This window comes from Lepus europaeus, chromosome 6 (assembly GCF_033115175.1).
Source record: "Lepus europaeus isolate LE1 chromosome 6, mLepTim1.pri, whole genome shotgun sequence".
Taxonomy (NCBI): Eukaryota; Metazoa; Chordata; class Mammalia; order Lagomorpha; family Leporidae; genus Lepus; species Lepus europaeus.
The window spans coordinates 104,892,882-104,915,284 of NC_084832.1; the positions used below are offsets into that span (position 1 = coordinate 104,892,882).

At 44.5% G+C, this 22,403-nt stretch overlaps 2 protein-coding genes across 3 annotated transcripts in view; both read left to right on the top strand.

Annotated features, from left to right (window-relative positions):
* Positions 1-6,417: 6,417 nt before the first annotated feature.
* Positions 6,418-22,403, top strand: part of BORCS5 (BLOC-1 related complex subunit 5) — a 125,508-nt gene continuing 109,522 nt past the window's right edge. Inside the window, exons 1-2 of one of the 2 annotated variants that reach the window (XM_062194842.1) lie at positions 6,418-6,456; positions 9,246-9,389. In XM_062194842.1, coding sequence (XP_062050826.1) covers position 6,456; positions 9,246-9,389 — 145 coding nt within the window. In that variant the 5' untranslated portion in view covers positions 6,418-6,455. The other variant, XM_062194841.1, reaches the window with a different exon arrangement.
* LOC133762567 (DNA topoisomerase 1-like) overlaps positions 12,724-22,403 on the top strand; it is a 58,148-nt gene continuing 48,468 nt past the window's right edge. The window contains 2 exon segments of the mRNA XM_062195551.1: positions 12,724-12,792; positions 14,071-14,238. Of these exon segments, the coding sequence (XP_062051535.1) occupies positions 12,724-12,792; positions 14,071-14,238 (237 nt within the window).

The following is a 22,403-nucleotide window of genomic DNA, read 5'->3' on the forward strand; positions in this document are numbered from 1 at the left end:
CAGCGCCCTCATCCTACTCAACGACTCCGGGGACCCCAGCGACCCTGTTGGCAGCCAGAGTGTCTGCAAATGTACCTTCTCGCAAGTGGGGGAAAAAAAATCAAAGAGGGCAGAAATGATAAAGGACAGTAGAAAGTGTACCTCTCACCCCCATGCCCTAGGCAGAAGCTTCTTCCTGCCGCAGGGTTTCCACTGGATTCTGTCTGGGACCGTTGTGATAACCCTGCTTCCATAACTGGCAGTTCTTGAGTTCAATGTCAGGTGCAAAGCAAGCTTTAAGGAAGGCATTTGATTTTTTTGCAGGAATTCTTCTTTATAGGTACAGATAAGAATGATGAAAGCAAAGGCGTCTGTTAAGAGTTATTTAAATTATATAGGTCTAGCGCTGTGGCGTGGTGAGTAAGGCCGCTGCTTGTATGCCAGCATCACAAGTGGGGATGGGTTCGAGTTCCAGCTGCTCCACTTTCGATCCAGCTCTCTGCCATGGCCTGGGAAAGCAGTGGAAGATGGATGAGGCCTTGGAGGAAGCTCCTGGTTCCTGGCTTTGGATCGGCCCAGCTCTGGCCGATGTGGCCACCTGGGGAGTGAACCAGCAGATGGAAGACCTCTCTCTCTGTGCCTCTGCCTCTCTGTAATTCTGCCTTTCAAATAAATAAATAAATATTTTAAAAAGTTATTAAAATTATATCTCCAACACATAGTATAGTACCTGGTACTCAAAAACTGTTCTGTAAATATTTAACTAAAATCTATTGTTGACTGAATGAATGGCAAAGAACTACGTAGGGCATAGGTTGTAGAAGTGTGTTTCTAAATCACTGCCTGTCTCACTCCCACTTCCATGTACACACAAACACACAACATGACCAAACCACTGACAGTTTGCCACTTGGGTTGGTGTGAAAGAGCACTAAGCAATTAAAGATTTATTATTCTGGTGCTGAACAGTCAACAGCTACACCCTAGTTTTAACCAACGGCACCGGAGGTATATGTTGACAGAGAATGCTCCCAAACAATGGTCCATTGTGTAAAACTAACTCTACCAGCTGTGCCCAAAGGGTGACCTACTTTTGAGTGACAATCACAGTGCCAAAACTTGGTTTCAAAAGAATCCCCAAGGAGTGATTTCCCACCGGAGGAATTTTCCTGATATAACAAGGGCTGGATGTGAACGTTTTAACTGTCAATTACACGGCCAAACTTCAAGGTGTAGAGTGGTCACACGTTTTGTCCTTGGCAGTCATTAAACAGATCCTTCCACCAGGAGACCTTCAGATTCCGTGTTGTGATATAATGAACCACCACTGAAGTGATCTATTCCTTTTTCAAAATGTCAAAGGAAAGGTGGGTATTTGCACAGCGGTTACCTTGCCACTCAGGATGTGTGTCTCCTTGGAGTCTTAGCGCCACTCCCAATGGCAGCTCTCTGTGATGCACAACCTGGGAGATAAGAGGTGATGATGGCTCAGCTGGCTGAGTCCCTGCACCCATGTAGGAGACTAGACTGAGTTCCCACTTCCTGGCTTTGGTCTGGCCCAATCCTGGCTATTGTGAGCATTTGGGAGGTGAGCCAGTGGAGGGCAGGGGAGATCTTTCTGTCTGTGTGTCTGTTCCTCACTCTGTCTCCCTGCCTTTCAAAATAAGCAAATAAACCGATAAATAAAAATTTAAAATGTCAAAAGACATTGATGAGAATAATGATAAAACTCTGTCAATAGGAAGCAGGTGTTTATTTTCTAATTTTCATTTTATTTGGAATGGAGGGAGGGAGGGAGAGAGAGAGAGAGAGAGAGAGAGAGAGAGAGAGAGGTGTCCCATCTGCTGATTCCCCAATGCCCACAACATATGAAGCTGGGCCAGGCCAAAGCCAGGGGCCTGGAACTCAATCTGGGTCTCCCATGTGGGTGGCAGGGACTTAGCTACCTAAGCCATCATCTGCTGCCTCACAGAGTGAGTATCAGCAGGAAACCAGAAACAGAAATGAAGCCAGAACCCAAACCCAGACACTCCTATGTGCGGTGTGGGTGTCCCAAGCAGCATCTTAATCTCTATGGCAAATGCCTGCCCCAAAACAGATATTTAAATTGCAATCCATCCATATCCATTGTCACCTCATTGCCTGATGAGATTCTTGATCCTCTTCTCCTGAGAGTTTGACAACCTATCTATGTGGAGGCAGATTTGATTTTAAAAGGTATTCTATTTAGTAAGCACCTGCAAGCGAAATTAAAGATCAATAAGATATGGGACTAGATTAGGGGGAGACAGATGTTTAAATCATTGACTGCATAAAGAATACAGGTTATGACAGAGCATTCTAACCAAGAGAGCTCAGAGGAGGGACACCTGATTCAGGTGTGTAAATCAAATCTCAAAGGATGAAGTTCAAGTAACTAGATAGGGTGAGAAAAGCTGATTTTCCAAACAGATGAAACATGAACATTCAGGGAGTTCGGCCTGACTGGCATGAGGGTTGCCTGTGTGACAGAGGAATGAATAAAGAGGCTGGGGTCAGAGCAAGGAAGTTCTCACATGCTAAATTTTAAACTTCATCCTAAAGCCATTGGGAGTTACTGAAGACTTAGTAGGGCAGTCACAGATCCAGAAGCCTGCTTCATATTCTAGAAGAATCAGCAGCAGGTGCTGGCTCAGGTACACTGGTCTCTGCCATCTACCCAGGAGACCCAGACTGAGTTCCGAGTTCCTGTCTTTGGCCTGGCCCAGCCCTGGCTGTTTTAGGCACTTGGTGAGTAAACCAGATGGAAGATTCCTGTTTCTCTGCCTTTCACACAAATAAAAATTTGATTTTTTGAAAAAGATTTATTCATTTTTACTTGAAAGGTGGAGTTAAGAGAGGGAGAGGCAGAGGCAGAGGCAGAGAGAGTGAGAGAGATCTTCCATCTGCTGGTTCACTCCCCAAATGGGCACAATGTGTGTGTGACCAAAAATAAACTAAACTTTTCTGTGAAATTAGCAAAGTGGTATTGACTTTATAGGCAGGTGTTACGGATCTAATATATATTAAAGTGCTGCATAAACTTGTAAATACTATTTAATTTTTTAAAAGATGCATTTATTTATTTGATAGAGTTACAGAGAGAAAGGGAGGGATAGAGAGCCAGCAAGCTGCAATGACCAGCTGGAGCTGGGCCAGGTGGAAGCCAGGAGCCATGAGCTTCATCCAGTCTCCCATGTGTGTGGCAAGGGCCCACTGCTTTCCCAGGAGCATTAGCAGGGAGCTGGATTGGAAGTGGAGCTGCCAGGACTCAAACCAGAGCTCCTGTGGGATGCTGGCATTGCAAGCGTTAGCTTAACTTGCTGTGCCAGAACGCTGGCTCCTATTTAATTTTTAGATATTGCATATACAATAAGTGACATGAGTTTGCTGTTCATACAGAGTGATTTTGGGAGTGTCAAAGTCATCAATCCTAAATGTTTCCCACCTCTAAATCCCTTCCAGCAGAATTTCTATATTAGGAATGCTCATTTAATTATCTTGCCATCACACTCAGCTTCCTAAGGCTAGAGGCTGGGTCTTAATGGAGTTTCTAGGTTTGGCCTCTAGCAAGTGCCTGGCATTTGACAGACTCCCAGTAAATGTCGAGTCAATGAATGAGGGCATTTTACCCCAGATAACTCTTATTAATGCAGGTTTATGGAGATATAATTCACATACTATACAATTCACCCACTTAAAATGTGCCCTTCAGTAGTTTTAAAACACATTCAGGGCCGCCCCACAGCTCACTTGGCTAATCTTCCGCCTGCGGTGCCGTCACCCAGGGTTCTAGTCCTGGTTGGGGCGCTGGATTCTGTCCTGGTTGCTCCTCTTCTAGTCCAGCTCTCTGCTGTGGCCCGGGAAGGCCGTGGAGGATGGCCCAGGTGCTTGGGCCTTGCACCTGCATGGGAGACCAGGAGAAGCACCTGGCTCCTGGCTTCGGATAGGCGCAGTGTGCCAGCCGTAGAAGCCATTTGGGGGGTGAACCAATGGAAAAAGGAAGACCTTTCTCTCTGTCTCTCTCTCTCTCTCACTGTCTAACTCTGCCTGTCAAAAAAAAAAAATTCAGAGTTGTGCAACCATCACTACAATCAATGTTAGAACATTTTCATCACTCTCCAAGAGAAATCCCCATACTCCTTAGCAGTCACTCCTACTCCCCTTGCTCCTCCTGGGTCCTAGGCGATCACTAATCTATCCCTATCCCTACAGTGCCCCTTCTGGACATTTCATGTAAGTGTAACCCACGACAGGCCTTTTTCACTTAGAATGTTTTCAAGGTTTATCCATGACGTAAGCATGTGTCAGTCCTTTACCACCCCCTTTAAAAATTTATCTGTTTATCCACTTAGAAGGCAGAAAGACGTAGCCAGAGAGACAGACAGAGACATCTGATATCTGCTGCTTCATTACCAAAATGCCAGCAACAGCCAGGGCTGGGCCTGAAACTCAATCTGAGTTTCCCATGGTGTGGCAGGGACCCAAGCACTTAAGCCATCATCTGCTGCCTCCCGAGATGTGCATTAGCAGGAAGCTGGAGTGGAAGTGGAGCAGGAACCCAAACCTAGGCACTCCAAGATGGAACGTCCCAAGTGGTGGCTTAACTGCTCTGCCAGATGCCCTCCTTCCTCTTGTTTTTTTTGGCTGAGTAGTATTCCCTTACATGGATATACCACAACGTATTTATCCATTCATTAGGTGGTGAGGTAGAATGTCCCTTTTAGAACAAAACGTTCATCCAAAGGAGGCATAAAAATTCAACATCCTGTTAATATGGAGTAGAGGATGGAAGACAAGACAATACGCAAGTCATCCTTCAGTATCCTGGGGGGGGGGGGGCTGGTCCTAGGACCCCTGGGGACACCAGGGCCGGCACATGCTCAGATCTTCTATATACAATGCTATGCACAAATGCGTACCCCACAGGTATTGAGAGCAGACTACTTTGATGTGGAAGAGGAGGATCAAGATCCCTCCCTCCCTCAAAGCTCTATCTTCATAGTCCCACAAGATACCAAGCTTACTCCTGTTTGCTGTATAGTAAGGGTGAAGAAAGGCAGGGCAGGGTGGGGGGCATGCGGTGTTGTTGCACAGCAGGTTAGGCTGCTGCTGGCATCCCATATGGGTGATGGTCCGAGAAATAACTGCTCCACTTCCTATCCAGTTCCCTGCTAATGTACCTGGGAAAACAGCCCAAGACGGCTGAGGTTCTTGGGCCCCTATACCCATGTGGAAGACCTGGGCAAAGCTACAGGCTCCTGGCTTCAGCCTGCCCTGCCCTGCTCTGGCTGTTGCTGCCATTTGGAGAGTGAACCAGTGGATGGAAGACCACTCTCTCTCTTTGTCTCTACCTCTCTCTGTAACTCTTTCAGATAAACAAAATAAATCTTTAAAAAATAAAAAAGAAAGGAGGGAGAAGGAGGAGGAAGTGGAGGTGGAGGAGAAGAAGAGGAAGAGGAGGGAAAAAAAGGGCACCAATTCTGTTCTGCCTGGATTCCAGCTTCCTGCTAGTGCAGACTGTGGGAGGTGGCAGGTGACAATAGCTCAGATGCATGGGTCTCTGCCACACATGTCAGATACCTAGCTTCCAGCTTCTGCCAGGCCCAGTCCTGGCTCTACTGGTCATTCGGGGAGTGAAACAGTGAATGGAAAAATCTCTGTCTCTGTTTCTCTGCCTTTCAAATACATGAATGAATAAATAATTTTTTTTAGCTTTTATTTAATAAATACAAATTTCATAGATCCAGCTTTAGGAATATAGCAGTTCTTCCCCCCATACCCGCCCTCCCATCCCTATTCCCATCCCACCTCCTACTCCCTCCCCCATCCCATTCTTCATTAAGATTCATTTTTAATTATCTTTATATACAGAAGACTAACTCTATACTAAGTAAATATTTCAACAGTTCGCACCCATACAGACACACAAAGTATAAAGTACTGTTTGAGGACAAGTTGTGTCATTAATTCTCATAGTACAGCACATTAAGGACAGAGGTCCTACATGGGGAGTAAGTGCACAGTGACTCCTGTTGTTAATTTAACAATTGACATTGAATAAATATAATTGAATAAATACAATTTTAAAAGGAGCTTTGCATTCAGACAGTTGTGGATTCAAATCCTAGATCCAGAACCTTTTTCCATCTGGGAAACAGAGTTTAAAATATCTGTCTTGTTAAGTTGCTTTCATAAGTGGGTATTAAAATTAATGCCGCCTGGGAGTGGTATTTAAAGGCGAAGCACCTGTTCAATAGGAAACAGCTTATCCCTTGGAGTAGCTCTGGCTTTGAGGCAGCGGGCCCTTTAAATTCGCGTCTCCCGCGCAGCCGTCGCGGGTCTCCCCGCCCCGCCCCCGGGCCAGGGGTGGAGTCTCCTAACCCGGAACTGACGGCTGTGCGTCGCCGGCGCCGCCAATCCGCGTCCCGGAAGCGGCGAGCGGCGGCGCCAGAGCCAGTGAGTGAAAGCGGCTCCTCCCGCCGGCTGCAGGCGCGGCAAAGCCGGCGTCCCCGGCCCGCTGTCAGGGCTCTGCTGGAGAAGGAGGGCGAGCAGCTGGCGTCCGCGCCGTTCCTCCTTGCGTGTGTGTTCCCCAGAGAGGGCCTCCCTGTCCCCCGGCGCCCGGGCGTGGGCTGGGTGCCTCCGCTGCACCTGGACGCTGTCACCTCCTGTCCAGGTCCCCGGCTCCTAACCTGTGGGAGCGGTGAGCGCCCGGCCCGCCGTTCTTCCGCTGCCGGCACCATGGGTAGCGAGCAGAGTTCCGAGGCCGAGAGCCGACCCAACGATCTGAACTCCTCAGGTCGGTGCCCTACCCTCCCACCCTCGTCCAGCCGGCCCTGCGTGCGAGGGGCGCGCACTGGGCTGCCTCCCAGCCCAGTGGGTCTGAGACCGCGGACCGCAACGCATGGGAAAACCCTCACCATGCCTCCTAAAAAAAAAAAAAAATTGACCATCTGTCCTGTCTGACCTAGCCTTGATTCCCCCAGACCGGCGTGGGCGCCTTGCCCACTATTTATTCCCCAAACAGCCGTTTGTCCCAGCTGCAGGCTGCTCTTTAAAAGACGCCCTAATTAATTTTTGGCTCTCGTGCTCATGACTGAAGTACTGAGATTGGGCCGAGACAGTGGCCAGATCGTAGACAGAAACGGCCGAGAACAGGCTCCGTCTTAAAAACGGGCCTGGGAAGTTCGTCTTGAGAAGGGATGTGTGGTAGCCGCACCATGTCTATTTCTGAAAATGCCTGCAGAAACGGCTTTTTGCCCTCCGAAGGTGGCACGGTCGTGTTTCCGATGTCATAGACTTTTGGCCAGACAGCAGGCGATGCTGTTGTCCTCTTGTTTTTTAAATTTTTTTTTTTTCTTCGCTTTTGAAGTGGGAATGGAAGGATTATTGTGCTGGGAATATAGTGAGTGCTCAATACATACAGCAGTTGGTGTTTAATTACTCCTGGTTTTGTTACCTGGGGAGCCCAGGACAGCTGCGAGTCCTTGTTGAATAAACTAGATCCACGCTTCTTAACCTGAATTGGTTCAATCTGGGGCCCAAGAAGAGCCCGTGGCTTTAGAGTTGCTCTGCCATTCTGAAAAGTGGAAGCCAGCAGATCGAAGGGTGCTTTGCTAGTTCTAGCCTGCCTTCTGGGGTTACACTGGGACAATTTTTATGGTGAACAGCATCCACTAGCTTTGCTGTTTATTTAGGAGGCCCGAGGCCCGGAATGTCCTATCTGTTAGAACAGTTAGCATAATAACGGCCCCCTCTGATTTTCTTGCCTCTGTTAGAGTTTGGGAGGAGGGTTGTAGCATCTCGTTAAAAGCTTGCTTGCCCAGGAACCAACAGCAAGGCTGATTGCTGACCTAAGAGTGTGCCTGTTCCCTGCATTACATACATTTGCGTTGGATGTTTACATTAACTGCATTTTACAGAAAAGGTGATAGAGGCTGGCTAGGATGTTTCCCTTTCTGGAATCTGGAGGAGGAGGAATCATGCTTGATTTTGCAGGAAAGATTTCAGTCAGGCGTTATTTTTGTAAGACGTCAGGTAAATGGTCAAAGTAAGTGTTTCTTAAAGAGCAGTAACAGTAGCAAAGATTTTTCTGAAAGAGTGAATGGCAAACCTTGAAGACTCCGGCTTCCAGAAGGCAGAGCCGTTCTGTAGCAACCAGTGGAAACACTTTGAAAAGATTGAGCCAGGAAGATCCTTAGGGAGAGGATGTTTTGATCTAGGGAGCCCTTCATAGTCTGAATCACTTTCCTCCAAGTGGATTAGGTTCTCAGGGAACTCAAAACTGACCGGCCTCTCTAGGGGTCCTTCAAACGTCTGGATTTCGGGTCTGCTTTGAATGGACCTTTTGATTATTTCTGCCCATCTTGAATGAATGCCGTAACTTCAGGGTGAGGGGACTGAAGGCAGTGGACACACTGTCCCGTGCTGAGGCCATGAGTTTTCTCTTAACTAGATCTGTTAAAACATATCTGACCTGCTGAGATAGGTATAGTGACAGCTGTGCTGTCCCATTGTCACAGGGACTGTGTTCACGGACCACACATCAAACTCTCGTTCCTTTCCTGACCCTAACACTTTTGACTTTGGACATTACATAGCCAGATTTTGTACCCTCATTCCCTCTTTCGGAAAATGAGGGTATTTGTCAGGATCAGGAGAGTCAAAGAAGGAGAAATTAAAAACATAATGTACCTGTGCTTTTGTGTGCTGAAAAGTAAAATTCATTTAGTTGTGTATTAAACCTTTTTTTTTTTTTTTTTTTTTGCCAGGCAGAGTTAGAGAGACAGAGTTACAGACAGAAAGAGAAAGGTCTTCCTTCTATTGGTTCACTCCCCTAATGGCTGCTACAGCCGGCGCTGCACCAATCTGAAGCCAGGAGCTGGGTACTTCCCCCCAGTCTCCCATGTGGGTGCAGGGCCCAAGCACTTGGACCATCCTCTGCTGCCCTCCTGGGCCACAGCAGAGAGCTGGACTGGAAGTGGAGCAACCAGGACTAGAACCCGGGTGCCAGTGCTGCAGGCAGAGGATTAGCCAAGTGAGCCACGGCGCTGGCCTGTTTGAGTTTTTTAATACCATAGCAAATAGAAGTTTCCCCATAATTCATCACACCCCCCACACAGGCCCCACTGAAGCATAGCTGTATTGTGTAAAAGTATTTCATTTGAGTGGCTGGACTGAGAATGGCTTGGTGAGGCAGAGGTGGCTGGCTAACATGCCGCTCCTGAGCAATGTTCCTTTATTTTCAGTGACTCCTTCTCCGGCTAAGCATAGAGCCAAGATGGATGATATTGTGGTTGTAGCTCAGGGCTCTCAGGCCTCGAGGAACGTCAGCAACGACCCCGATGTCATCAAGTTGCAAGAGATTCCAACCTTCCAGCCCCTTTTGAAAGGTAAGGGGTTGCTGCTTGGTTTACCTGAACTTGCTGGAAAGGTGTCCTTGTCTCCACCACTCTCTCCTGCCCCTCTGTGTGCCTTACGTTCTCCTCTCCTTCAGGTCTTTGCTTAAATGGCATCTTCTCCGTGAAGCCTTCCTTGATTGCCCTATTTAAACTTGCAGCCCCTTCCCCCACGGCAAGTTTGTTTACTGTCTTTTTCTGCTAGAAGGTGAGCTGCACAGTAGCAGGAATTTTCTGTTTTGTTCCCCGTTGAATCCCCAGCTCTAGAAATGGACTAGTGGCTAAGCAAATGAATGTCGCTGGAGTTGGTCCTTCCCTGTCGCCTTCCCATGAAAACATTTTCACTCTTACTTGTGATGTGGATTATGAATTGACCAGTTCAGATTCATAGAGGAAAAATCTCCTTTACCACTGATAACACTTGTAATTAACCCCGGCAGCTGTTTTGTTTGAGAGGCGAGATCACTTGCTTGATTAGCACATTGAGGTAGTTACCTTTAATAACTTCATTTTCATGTTTGTTAAGTGGTGGAGATAATTTTCTCTTAACTGAATGGTGTTTCTGCTTAAGAGGCCCTCCATCCCCTCCCCATCCCCATGTGCATATCCAAGTGAGAAAATGACATAAGGCTCTGGTTTACTTAACCTGTGTCTTAGTTTGTTGTCTGTTGCTATAACTGAACACTACGGGCTGGGTAATTTATGAAGAAAAGACATTTGTTTAGCTTATGGTCCTGGAAGTCCAAGAGCATGGCACTGGCATCTGCTTGCCATCTGGTGAGGTCCTCCCCACTGGATCATGACACATTGTCGGGGGGGCGCTTGGCGAGACAGAGCTTGCTAAGTTGGATTTGTCTTCTCCCTCTAATAAAACCACTAATGCAATCCTTGGCTCCACCTGCATGATCTCATCCCATCTAATTGACCTCCCAAAGCCCCCACCACCAGACCCATTAGGTATGTGACTGAGGTTTAAGTTTCAACATGATTTTTGGAGGGGACAAACACCTAGAGCATAGCAGTGTGGTGTAATATAACATAAAACACCTTACACTTACATTGCCTTTTATTATACGCACATCATTCCTTTCTGACATCATTAAATGTGTTTGATTTTTCTAAGATCAGATAGCTAGGAGGTAGATGGAACTTGAACTTTCTTCACCCATGTCATGTAACTATACTAGTTACACTGTTCCTCACTGTACTTAAAAACTATTGGTGCTTTATAAGTGATGCTTATATAATCTTATTATTCTTCCTACTGCTTCTTCCACTTTTCATAGGAGGAAATGCAAGCTTTCAGTCTCTTCCTTGCAGGGCTCAGGGTTGGGCTTTTGATAAACACCCTGGCTCATTCATAAAACACCATAGTACGGCTTTTTACCCATTGTAGTAGTGTTCATTAGTCTGAGGAATAACGTGATTGTCCAAAGAAGCCAATGTTAATGAAATTTCTGTTTCCATGTATCTTTGTGCAGTCATATTAGAGGTAGTCTGTAGCTTTAGAAACTTAAAGCAGAACATTTGTATTCTCTATTCTGTGCCATCTGGAGCTGCCCACAGTCAGAATTTTCATGCTCTCCTTCCTATAATCTCCATTCTAGTTTTGGGTGGGCTAGGTATGACCAATTCTTTTCTCTAGGAAAAGTCTAAAACCAAAACAGAGTTTTGAGGAATATTTCATATTTTTTGAAGATTTTTATTTATTTGAAAGAGCGATGGAATTAGAGTAGATTGGTCTTCTGCCGGTTCACTCTCCAAATGGCCACCACAGCCAGTGATGGGTCAGGCCAAAGCCAGGAGCCTGTAACTGTAACTGCATCCTAGTTTCCCACAATGGTGGCAGCGGCCCAAGTACTTGGACCATCTCTGCTACTTTCCCAGATACATTATCAGGGAGCTGGATCATAAATGTAGCAGCCAGGACTCAAACATGTACTCTGACATGGGATGCCAGCAATTGGTGGCTTAACTGGCTATGCCACAGCACTGATCCCTGGGATTAGTTTTTTTTTTAACAATTTGAAATAATTCATGTTTATAATAACAAACTGACTAGAAGGAGAAGACTTGGAGTTAAGGAAAGCTAATCTCAGATTTAAAATCATCACCAGGAACCCTAGAAGTGAGTAATTGCTATGATGCTGTCATTGTGGTGCCATGCTAAGTTGCATTGGCACTATAGGGTGAGTTTTTGTGTGTACTTCAGTTTTTTTTTTATTATTTTTTTTAAAGATTCATTTATTTGAAAGGCACAATGACAGGAGAGAGGGAGAGACATCTTCTGGTTCACTCCCCAAATGGCTGCCACAGTTGAGTATGGGCCAGGGTGGAGCCAGGAGCCAGGAACTCCATCTGGCAGGTTGGATTGGAAGTAGAGCAGCCAGCATGCACTTCAATTTGGTATGCCAGCATTATAGGCAGTGATTTAACCCAACTGTGCCATAATGCTGGCCCCTGTATACTTAAGTTTTAACTGGGAATATGCCACTAGCAAACAGTGTTGCCCTGGCTTTGTTTTTCCACCTCTTTGGTTATTAGCATTGAGGATAGGTGTAGGTGGGAGGAAAGCTGATAAGAAACTATCTGGGGCTTAGCTAGGGAAGATAGAAAAATTGTTTGAGAGTGGCATGGATTTAGAAATGATAACACATGACTGTGGCCAGACTATAGGGGACCAAAAAAAAAAAAAAAAAAAAAAGCCAGACAGCATTTGAGGTCATGTTCTTGTTTCACTTGTAAAGAGGGAACAACTTGGACAGTGGCTGGAAAAGATGAGCAAATGGGAAAATAGGGTGGAAACAGTGCATGTGATTGATACTAATAATGAGCTAATCCCACAAGTACCTCCGTATGATAGCTTTAGGAGAGCTTAAAGTCACATGGCTATAATGATAGTCCATCTTAAGACGGTATCTAGTTTTAACCATTTTATACATGGCTTAAGACTATTTCCCATTCTAGCAAAGCCCATCACGAGGCCACCATAGTGTGGTGGATAGAGGCTGGTTGGGTTTTTAGGTGCAGCATTTGTTGCCTAGCCTCTTGCTTTGGCCACGTTCTGCCTGGTAATTCAGATCCCTGCCCTGTGGCTGCTGTGCTGCTGCAAGGGTCACTCATCACTGTCGTCTTTATACTCTGATCTTCTTCCTCCCTTTCTTGTTTTCAGGATGAGGTAGCAAAAAGCCACACAGTGAAGGCTGTACCCCCCAGGTTTGATTTCAGAAAGCTTTTATTCAAGTTAATGACAGTTTATTCTTTCAAGACAATATATTCAAATACTACACAGAGTTTGCTATTGTTCTATATAATGTCATATGATGTAATGCTGATGCTGGTGGGTGATCTGCAGAGGCAGTGGCTGGGCGAGGTTGGGCCTATTTGTGTGACTGAGGTAATGTTTGCATTTTTAATAAGCAAGCAGATTCTTTCTTTAGTCTTAACCCTTTTGCATAAATATGACAGAGTATACTTTGTGCTCTGCAATCCAAATAACTGTTCCTCTTTTAAGTCAAAGGCATTTCTGTTTTTCATGGCAGTTTCTGAATTCACAATTTATTTTGACCTGTAAAGCACTTAATTGGGATTAAAATATTAGAAACTTAGAAAGTAGCCATCAATGGCCATTACAGAGCACAAATGCCAGATGTAGGTTTGAGGTCAGATTTCCAAGGGTTAAACAGGCTCTGTAGTTTTCCTATATAAAATTCAACTACTCATATTTTTTAATGAATCTCACTCTATTTTATGTCATTCTATAGGAATGAAGTGTTTGCAGTGTTAGTTACATTTTACATATTAATTTTTAGAAATTATGCTTTTCACTCCTGCAGATGAATATATGCGTACATGCACACACGCATATGACATTCTCTGCCACTGACCTATCATTTTTGTTAGTGACCTTTGATATAGCATAACGGATTGTCTTGTCTTGCTGCAAAAGGAAGGGACTGTTCCTGTTACCAGCAAGGAAAATTCAAATATACACAGTGTAGATGCCTGAGTGATAGCAAGCAGCTTAGTTGGGAGTTCTGTGTTTGGTTGTTGAGAATGTGATGCATATGGAGTAGATTCTGATCATTGAAACGAGCTAGGGGCTTTTCTTTTTGTTTTTTCCTAATGTAAATCTCTTTTTGTTAAATTTAAAATTTCATTTTATTTGAAAGATAGAAAAGACGTACAGATGGAGAGAGAGATCTTCTGTTCACTGTTTCATCCCCCACATACCCACAACAGCCAGGGGTGGGCCAGGCCAAAGATGGGAATCTGAAACTGTCCAGGTCTTTAACATGGTTGATAGGGACCGAGCTACAACTACTTGATCTGTCTTCTGCCTCCTAGGTTGTGCATTAACAGCAAGCTGGTGGGAAGTGGAGTAACCAGGGCTTCAACAAGCTCTCTGATACGGGATACAGGTGTCCCAAGCGGCAACTTCACTGCTACACCATATGCCCACTTCCTGGGGCTTTTCTTGGTGGAACAAAAATCTCATGAACAACAGTGGAGTCTCTCAGATCATGTGGAACATTGAGGAGTAGTGCTGGAGATTACAACTGGGGAAGAATGGTGTGATAGAAATGATAGAGCAGGATGATAGGAGCATGTGAGGGAACTAGGTTTCATAGGGCCGGTTTCTGATAACCTTCTCACCCTCTCATCTGTCATCCAGGCAAATAGCACAAAGGTGGAAAGTCTGCATTCATCAGACATCGGTCTCTGCCTGCTGTCAGACCTTATCGTGTTGGAAAATGGTGTACCAATGCGGGGCATGAAAAGGTGGCTCTTGCTCAGAGCCGGGGTCTTCTCTGAAAGGCTTAACATGACCTCTAAGCCCATGGTGGAACCTAAGAATATTTTCCCCCAAGCACCATGTTTGAAGAGTTGATAACTTACTCCTGATGACTTTGTAGATTTGTGTGTGTAAAAACTCTTCAGTTAGCCTTTTAATCATGGCTGTTACCCAGTAGAGTGTTAGACTTCCTCACAGGAGTGGGAGGTGGCGAGTCAGTGATAGCTTTCCCCCAAGGGAGGAGGTGACGTCTGGTTGTCTCGGCAGTGCAGCCTCCCTCCAGTCAGTCTCTGCCTGCCTCTGTTTGTTCTTGTTTCTTTTCATTAACTCTCTATGCCTTTCTCTGAAACTTAAACGCCTCACTATTTTACTCTCTTCCTGCAAAAATGCTTTTTTTCACTCCGTTGCCCCTCCTGGCTACCATGCTTTGCCTGCCCACGTAATCCTGTCCCTGCACCCTTTCTACATGTGTCTTTCTGAAGGTCCTTGTGGCGAGGCTGTCATACAGCATTTCATTCCTACTTGCTTCTTCAGAGGGTTACCAGTGTTCTCTTTTCTTGCTTAAGTTTTTTTTTCTCTGTGCACAACTTCCTCTTTTTTCCCATATTGAACATAGGTTTCCATCTCACTTACGCAATCTCCCTTCTTTTAGCGCCATGGTGCCCCATGCTGTTCTGGTTTTTCTGTCTCCGCATTCACCTTTGCTTGTTGCACAGCATTCTGGCTGTGCTGTCGTTGAGAACCAAGGTACCAAGAGCTTTAAGTGTGTTTTGAAATACAGACATTTTATGTGATGGTCAGTTGCAACTTCTCTTCTCTGTGAACTAATCAACTTAGGCAAGTATTGTTACTTTATTTATTGTGCCCTATCTTCCAACTGTGTATTTATTAATTTCATTTATTTAGCCTTTACATTCCTTTTTTGGAAAGATTTATTTTTAAAAATTTATTTATTTGAAAGTCAGAGTTACACAGACAGAGAAGGAGAGGAAGAGGCAGAGGCAGAGGGAGAGAGGTCTCTATCCGCTGGTTCACTCCCCAATTGGCCGCGATGGGCAGAGCTGTGCTGATCCAAAGCCAAGAGCTTCTTCTAGGTCTCGTACTTGGGCCATCTTCTACTGCTTTCCCAGGCCTTAGCAGCTGGATCAGGAGCAGGGCAGTCAGGACTCGAACTGGTGCCCATGTGGGATGCCGACACTGCAGGCAGTGGCTTTACCCACCACGCTACCACACCAGCCCTCCCATACATTCTTAAAGACCATATTTTATTAGGTGAATAATGTACACTTAAAGAGAGTGTTCTGCAGTTGTTGAGTGTAGTATTCTAAAAGCATCAGTTAGATGAAAGTGTGGTTGATAGTACTGTTGAAATCTTATGTATCTTTGATTCATTTAATTTTATCACTTTCTAAAAGAAAAGTGTTAAAATGCCCAGCTGTGATCACAAATTTCTCTGTTTTATTGTGTCAGTTTTTGCTTTATGTATTTTTGAAAGCTATTAGGCACACAATAAGAATTATATTGGTCCTTTCTTCATTATAAAATGTTCTCCTACCTCTGGTACTGCTCTGTCTTGTAGGTCTTTTTGTCTTAGCCATTCCAGTTTTCTATTTTAAAAGATTATTTTCATTTTTATTTTAAGTCAGAGAGACAGAGATCTTCCATTCAGTGGTTCACTCTGCAAATGCCCAGAACAACCAGGGCTGGGCCAGGCCGAAGCCAGGAGCTCAGAACTCTGTCTGGGTCTCCCACATGGGTGATAGGGACCCAAATACTTGAGCCATCGTCTGCTGCTTCCCAAGTTGCACATCGTCAGAAGCTAGATTGGAAGTAGAACAGCAGGACTGAAAATAGGCAGGCACTGTGATGGAGGATGTGCATGTCCTGAGTAGTGACTTTAACAGCTGTGCCAAATCCTTGTCCCCCTCCTCCATTCCATTTTTCTTACACTTTCTGTTTGCATAGTGTATTTTTCCTTTTTAAAATTTGTTTTCATGTGTTTGCGTCTGTAAAGTGCATATCTTGTAGCTGGCATGTGGTAGTGTTTTGCTTTTGTATCTAGGCTGACAGTCTGCCTTTTAATCGGTTTGTAAATAGATACGGTTGGATTTAGGTCTGTTGTTTTGCTCTTCAGTATCTGTTTATGCTGTGTGCTTTTGGTTCCTTTCATACTCCTTACCTGCCTTTTTGGATCAGTTGAGTATTTTTTAGTTTTACATTTTAGTTCCTTTGTTTTTTTGAATTGTATGCCTTTGCGTTTTTTTTAGTAATTTCTCTAAAGATTATAATACATGGGTTCATCCTTCCCTTTTCATAGTTTACGTAGAGACTATTGTACCACTTCACATAAAATATAAGAGCCTTCCAATGATGTAGTTTCATTCACCCCCACTTCTTTCTGCAATACGTGTCATAATATGTCTACATATATAAGGATTTCTGTATTGGATTTTATACATACAAGTACACATTTCTTATTTTTTTAAGATTTTATTTATTTATTTGAAAGGTAGAATTACAAGCAATGAGAGGGAGAGACAGAGAGAATGGTCCTGCTTCCATTGGTTCACTCCCCAAATGGCCGCAGCTGTGCCGATCCAAAGCCAGGAGCTTCGTTTGGGTCATCCCACATGGGTTCAGAGGTCCAAGGATTTGGGCAATCTTCTACTGGTTTCCCAGGCCATAGCAGAGAGCTGGATCCGAAGTGGAGCAGCTGGGACTTGAACCAGTGCCCATATGGGATGCCAGCACTGCAGGCGGTAGCTTTACCCACTATGCCACAGTGCCAGCCCCATGTGCTTTTTTTAAAATCTGTAGTATTTAGTGTTTTTTTTTTTTTTAAAGATTGATTTATTTATTTGAAAGGCAGAGTTAGAGGCAGAGGCAGGGAGAGAGATCTTCCATCTGCTGGTTCACTTCCCAGTTGGCCACAACGGCTGGAGCTGCGCCAATCTGAAGCCTCCTCTGGGTCTCCCAAGCAGATGCAGGAGCCCAAGGACTTGAACCATCTTCCATTGCTTTCCCAGGCCACAGCGGAGAGCTGGATCGGAAGTGGAGCAGCCAGTACTTGAACTGGCGCCCATATGGGATGGCGGCACTACAGGCAGTGGCTTTACCTTGCTATGCCACAATGCTGGCCCCAGGTTTTAGTTTTTTCAAATCCTTTGGTGATTATTTCTTCCAATATTTTTCTACCCTCACCCATACCTTTTTGTGGAACTCCAGTTTCTGTGTTAGACCATTTTATTTTTTTCCTCATGAGTCACTGACATAACTTTAAAATTTTTAAATAAAACAAATATTTTTAAAGATTTGTGTATTTATTTGAAAGGCAGAGTGAGAATGAGATTTTCCAGCCAGTGGTTCATGCCCCAAATGCCCACCATAGCCAAGGGTTGGCCAGGTAGAAAGCCAGGATCCAGGATCTCCATTTGGGTCTTTTACATTGGCAACAAAAAAACAAGTACTTGGCACTTCATCCACTGTTTCCCAGGTGTCATCAGGGAGCTGGATCAAAAGCACAGAGCATCCAGGACTCAAACCAGGCACTCTGAAATGGGATGTGGATGTCCCAGTTGGTGGCTTAAGCATCCCATCAACTTTTATGTTTAACCTTTTTTCCTTTCTGTCCCTACTTTGGACAGTTTTTGTTACCATGTTTCTATGCCCAGGCGTCTTTAAAAATTACTTATTTTGTTTTGAAAGAGAGACAGGGGAAGAGATAGACACACATACATACGCACATAGAAGGAGAGAACTCTCCCATTTACTGATTCATTCCCTAAATGTGCACAACAACCAGAGCTGGGACAGGCTAAAGCTGTAACCATGAAATCAGTCCAAGTTTTACATGGGGATGGCAGGGATCCAAGTACTTGGGCCATCACTTGCTACCTCCCAGGATGCATGTTAGTAGGGAGCTGTATCATCAGTAAAGTAGCCAGCACTTGAATCAGACACTTTTATACAGGATGTGGGTGTACAAAGTAGTAGCTTAACCCACTGTGCCACAACATCTGCCCCATCACTCACTGTTAAATTCATTTTATTTCTTTGAGAGATGGAGTCACATTCACTGTTGCATTCCCTAAATGCCTGCAATAGCTGGAGCTGGGCTTAAGCTGGGAGCTGGGAACTCAATCCAGATCCCATATGTGGGTGTCAGGGACACAACTGCTTCAGCCTTTGCCACTGCCACATAGGGTACACATTAGGAGGGAGCTGGAATTAGGCGTGGAGCCAGGACTTGAACTCAGGAATTTGGATGAAGGATCTTAACCGTTAGGTTGTCTTTTCTGTTGTACTTAATATTGTTCTTGATCCCATCTAAGGTATTTTTAATTTCAGATACTATTCTCTGTCCATTTCAGTGATGATACTGGGCTTTATATATATATATATATATATATATGTATATACATATTTTATATTATATATATGTACAGCTTCATATGCTGTGTCTCCCCTTTTAAAATATCTTCCATTTCTCCGCTTATTGTGGTTATAATTTCCTCTACTTTCTGAGCATATAGAGTATATGTATAATAGCTTCCTGATCTGCTAGTCCATCATTTCTGCAGCTGCATTTTATTGCTTGAACTTTCTCCTTGTTACAAGTCATATTTTCCTTGTTCCTTGCAAGCCTGGGAGATTTTTATTGTACTCCAAACATTGTATATTTTGGGTATTTAAGGTGCTGAGTTTATTTCTTTAAAAGATACTACACTTTGTTCTGGCATATGGTTGAGTTTTGTAGTTAGTTTGACCATTTCTAGGCTTCCTTTTAAGTTCTGTTAGGACTTACCCAGAGCAGTTATTGGTTTCATTCAAATTTATTCTCAATATTAAGGTTAAACTCTTCTGCATATTCTACTCATTGCTCTATGTATTATGAAGTCTTTCCACTGTGGCTGGTGGGAACATGAACTATTCCTAACTTTATATAGAGTTTCAGAAACTGTTTAGCCTACTGCCTTCCCATAGTTGTCTCTCTGGCCTTGTAGACTTTTACCCCATAGATTTGCAGATTAGTGTTCAGCCAAGAGATTCAAGGTCTTTAGAGTGCTGTCTTACTGAGCTCCCTTCTCTCCCATATTCTGTCACGTAAATTCTAAACCCTTGAGTAGTTTTCCTAAATCCTGTTCTCTGTCCATTTCAGTGATGATACTGGGCTTTATATATATATATATATATATATATATATATATATGTATGTATATTTTTATATTATATATATATATTTTTTTTTTTTGACAGGCAGAGTGGACAGTGAGAGAGAGAGACAGAGAGAAAGGACTAGAACCTGGGAGGCTGGCGCCACAGGCAGAGGACTAGCCTATTGAGCCACGGTGCTGGCCTATATTATATATTTTTTATATTATGTATTTTTATTTATATATATCATGCTATGGACTGAATGTTTATTTCTCCCCAAAAGTCATAGGTTGAAATTCTAATCCACAATAGACATTAGGAGAGGGGTTATTTGGGAGGCAGTTTGGTCATGAGTGTGGAACCCTCATGAATGGGATGGCTGTGTCATATGGTAGGTCTATATTCAAGTTTCTGAGCCATCTCCATATTGTCTTCCGTTGTGGCTGTACCAGTTTACATTCCCACCAACAGTGGGTTAGGTACCTTTTCCCCCACATCCTCGCCAGCATTTCTTGTTTGTTGATTTCTATTTGAAAGCCATTCTAATGGGGGTGAGGTGAAAACTCATTGTGGTTTTGATTTGCATTTCCCTGACAGCTAGTGATCCTGAGCATTTTTTCATGTGTATATTGGCCATTTGGATTTCCTCTTTTGAAAAATGCCTGTTTACGTCCTTTGCCCATTTCTTAACTGGATTGTTTTGTTGTGGAGTTTCTTGATCTCTGTATATTCTGGATATTAATTTTTTATCAGTTGCATAATTTGCAGATAATTTCTCCCATTCTGTCAGTTGCCTCTCTGTTTTTTTTTTTTTAATTAATTTATTTATTGGAAAGTCAGAGTCACACAGAGGAGAGGCAGAGAGAGAGATAGGTCTTCCATCCTCTGGTTCACTCCCCAATTGGCTGCAATGGCTGGAGCTGTGCCGATCCGAAGCCAGGTCTCCCACGCAGGTGCAGGGGCCCAAGAACCTGGGCCATCCTGTACTGCCTTCCCAGGCCACAGCAGAGAGCTGGATCAGAAGTGGAGCAGCCGGGTCTTGAACTGGCTTCCATATGGGATGCTGTCACTTCAGGCCAGGGCGTTAACCTGCTGCGCCACAGCGCCGGCCCCAGCTGAGAGTTTCTTTTGCAGCGCGGAAGCTTCTCAGTTTGATGTAATTCCACTTGTCAATTTTGGTTTTGATTGCCTGTGCCTCTGGGGCTTTTCTATAAACTCTTTGCCTATGCCAGTGTCTTGCAGGGTTTCCCTAATGTTCTCTAATCATTTGTTGGTAAAAGGTGGTAGATTTAGGTCTTTAATCCATTTTGAGTGGATTTTTCTAAGGTGTAAGGTAGGAGTCTTGCTTCGTACTTCTGCGTGTGGAAATCCAGTTTTCCCAGCACTGTTTGTTGAAGAGACTGTCCTTGCTCCAGGGATCAATTTTAGCTTCTTTGTAAAGATAAGTTGGTTGTAGATGTGTGGGTTGATTTCTGTTATTTCTATTCTGTTCCATTGGTCTATCCATCTCTTTTTGTACTACTACTAGGCTGTTCGGATTATAACTGCCCTGTAGTATATCTTGTAATCTGGTATTGTGATGCCTCTGGCTTTGTTTCTGTTATATAAGTTTGCTTTAGCTTTTTGGGGTCTGCTGTGTTTCCATGTGAACTTCAGCATCATTTTTTGTATATCTGAGAAGAATGTCCTTGATATTTTGATTGGTATTGCATTGAATCTGTAAATTGCTTTTGGTATTATGGACATTTTGATGATATTGATTCTTCTAATACATGAACATAGAAGATTTTTCCATTTCTTGGTGTTTCTATTTTTTTTTTTTTTTAACAGAGTGGACAGTGAGAGAAAGAGAGAGAAAGGTCTTCCTTCTCCGTTGGTTCACCACCCCACAATGGCTGCTGCGGCCGGCACGCTACAACCGGCGCACCGTGCTAATCCGAAGCCAGGAGCCAGGTGCTTCTCCTGGTCTCCCATGTGGGTGCAGGGCCCAAGCACTTGGGCCATCCTCCACTGCCTTCCCGGGCCATAGCAGAGAGCTGGCCTGGAAGTGGGGCAACTGGGACAGAATCCGGCTCCCCAACCGGGACTAGAACCTGGTGTGCCAGCGCCGCAGGCGGAGGATTAGCCTATTGAGCCACGGCACTGGCTGGTGTTTTCTATTTCTTTATTTAATGTTTGTAATTCTCATTGTAGAGATCTTTGACATCCTTGGTTAAATTTATTCCAAGGTATTTGATTTTTTTTGTAGCTATTGTGAATAGGATTAATCTTAGAAGTTCTTGCCGGCGCCACGGCTCACTAGGCTAATCCTCCGCCTTGCGGCGCCGGCACACCGGGTTCTAGTCCCGGTCGGGGCACTGATCCTGTCCCGGTTGCCCCTCTTCCAGGCCAGCTCTCTGCTGTGGCCAGGGAGTGCAGTGGAGGATGGCCCAAGTGCTTGGGCCCTGCACCCCATGGGAGACCAGGAGAAGCACCTGGCTCCTGCCATCGGATCAGCGCGGTGCGCTGGCCGCAGCACGCCTACCGCGGTGGCCATTGGAGGATGAACCAACGGCAAAAAGGAAGACCTTTCTCTCTGTCTCTCTCTCTCTCTCACTGTCCACTCTGCCTGTCCAAAAAAAAAAAAAAAAAAAAATCTTAGAAGTTCTTTCTGAGCCATGACATTGTGTATACAAAGGCTATTGATTTTTGTGTCTTAATTTTTATGTCCTACTACTTTACCAAACTCTTCTGAGTTCTGATAGTTTCTTTGTGGAGTCTTTTGGATCCCCTATATATAGAATTGTGTCATCTGCAGATAGGGATAGTTTGACTTCCTCTTCCTAATTCGTATCCCTTTGATTTTTTTTTAAAGATTTATTTTTATTTATTTGAAAGAGTCACAGAGAGAGGTAGAGACAGAGAGGTCTTCCATCTGCTGGTTCACTCCCCAGATGGCTGCAGTGGCCGGAGCTGCACTGATCCGGAGCCAAGAGCTTCTTCCGGGTCTCCCACGTGGGTGCAGGGGCCCAAGAACTTGGGCCATCTTCTACTGCTTTTCCAAGCCATAGCAGAGAGCT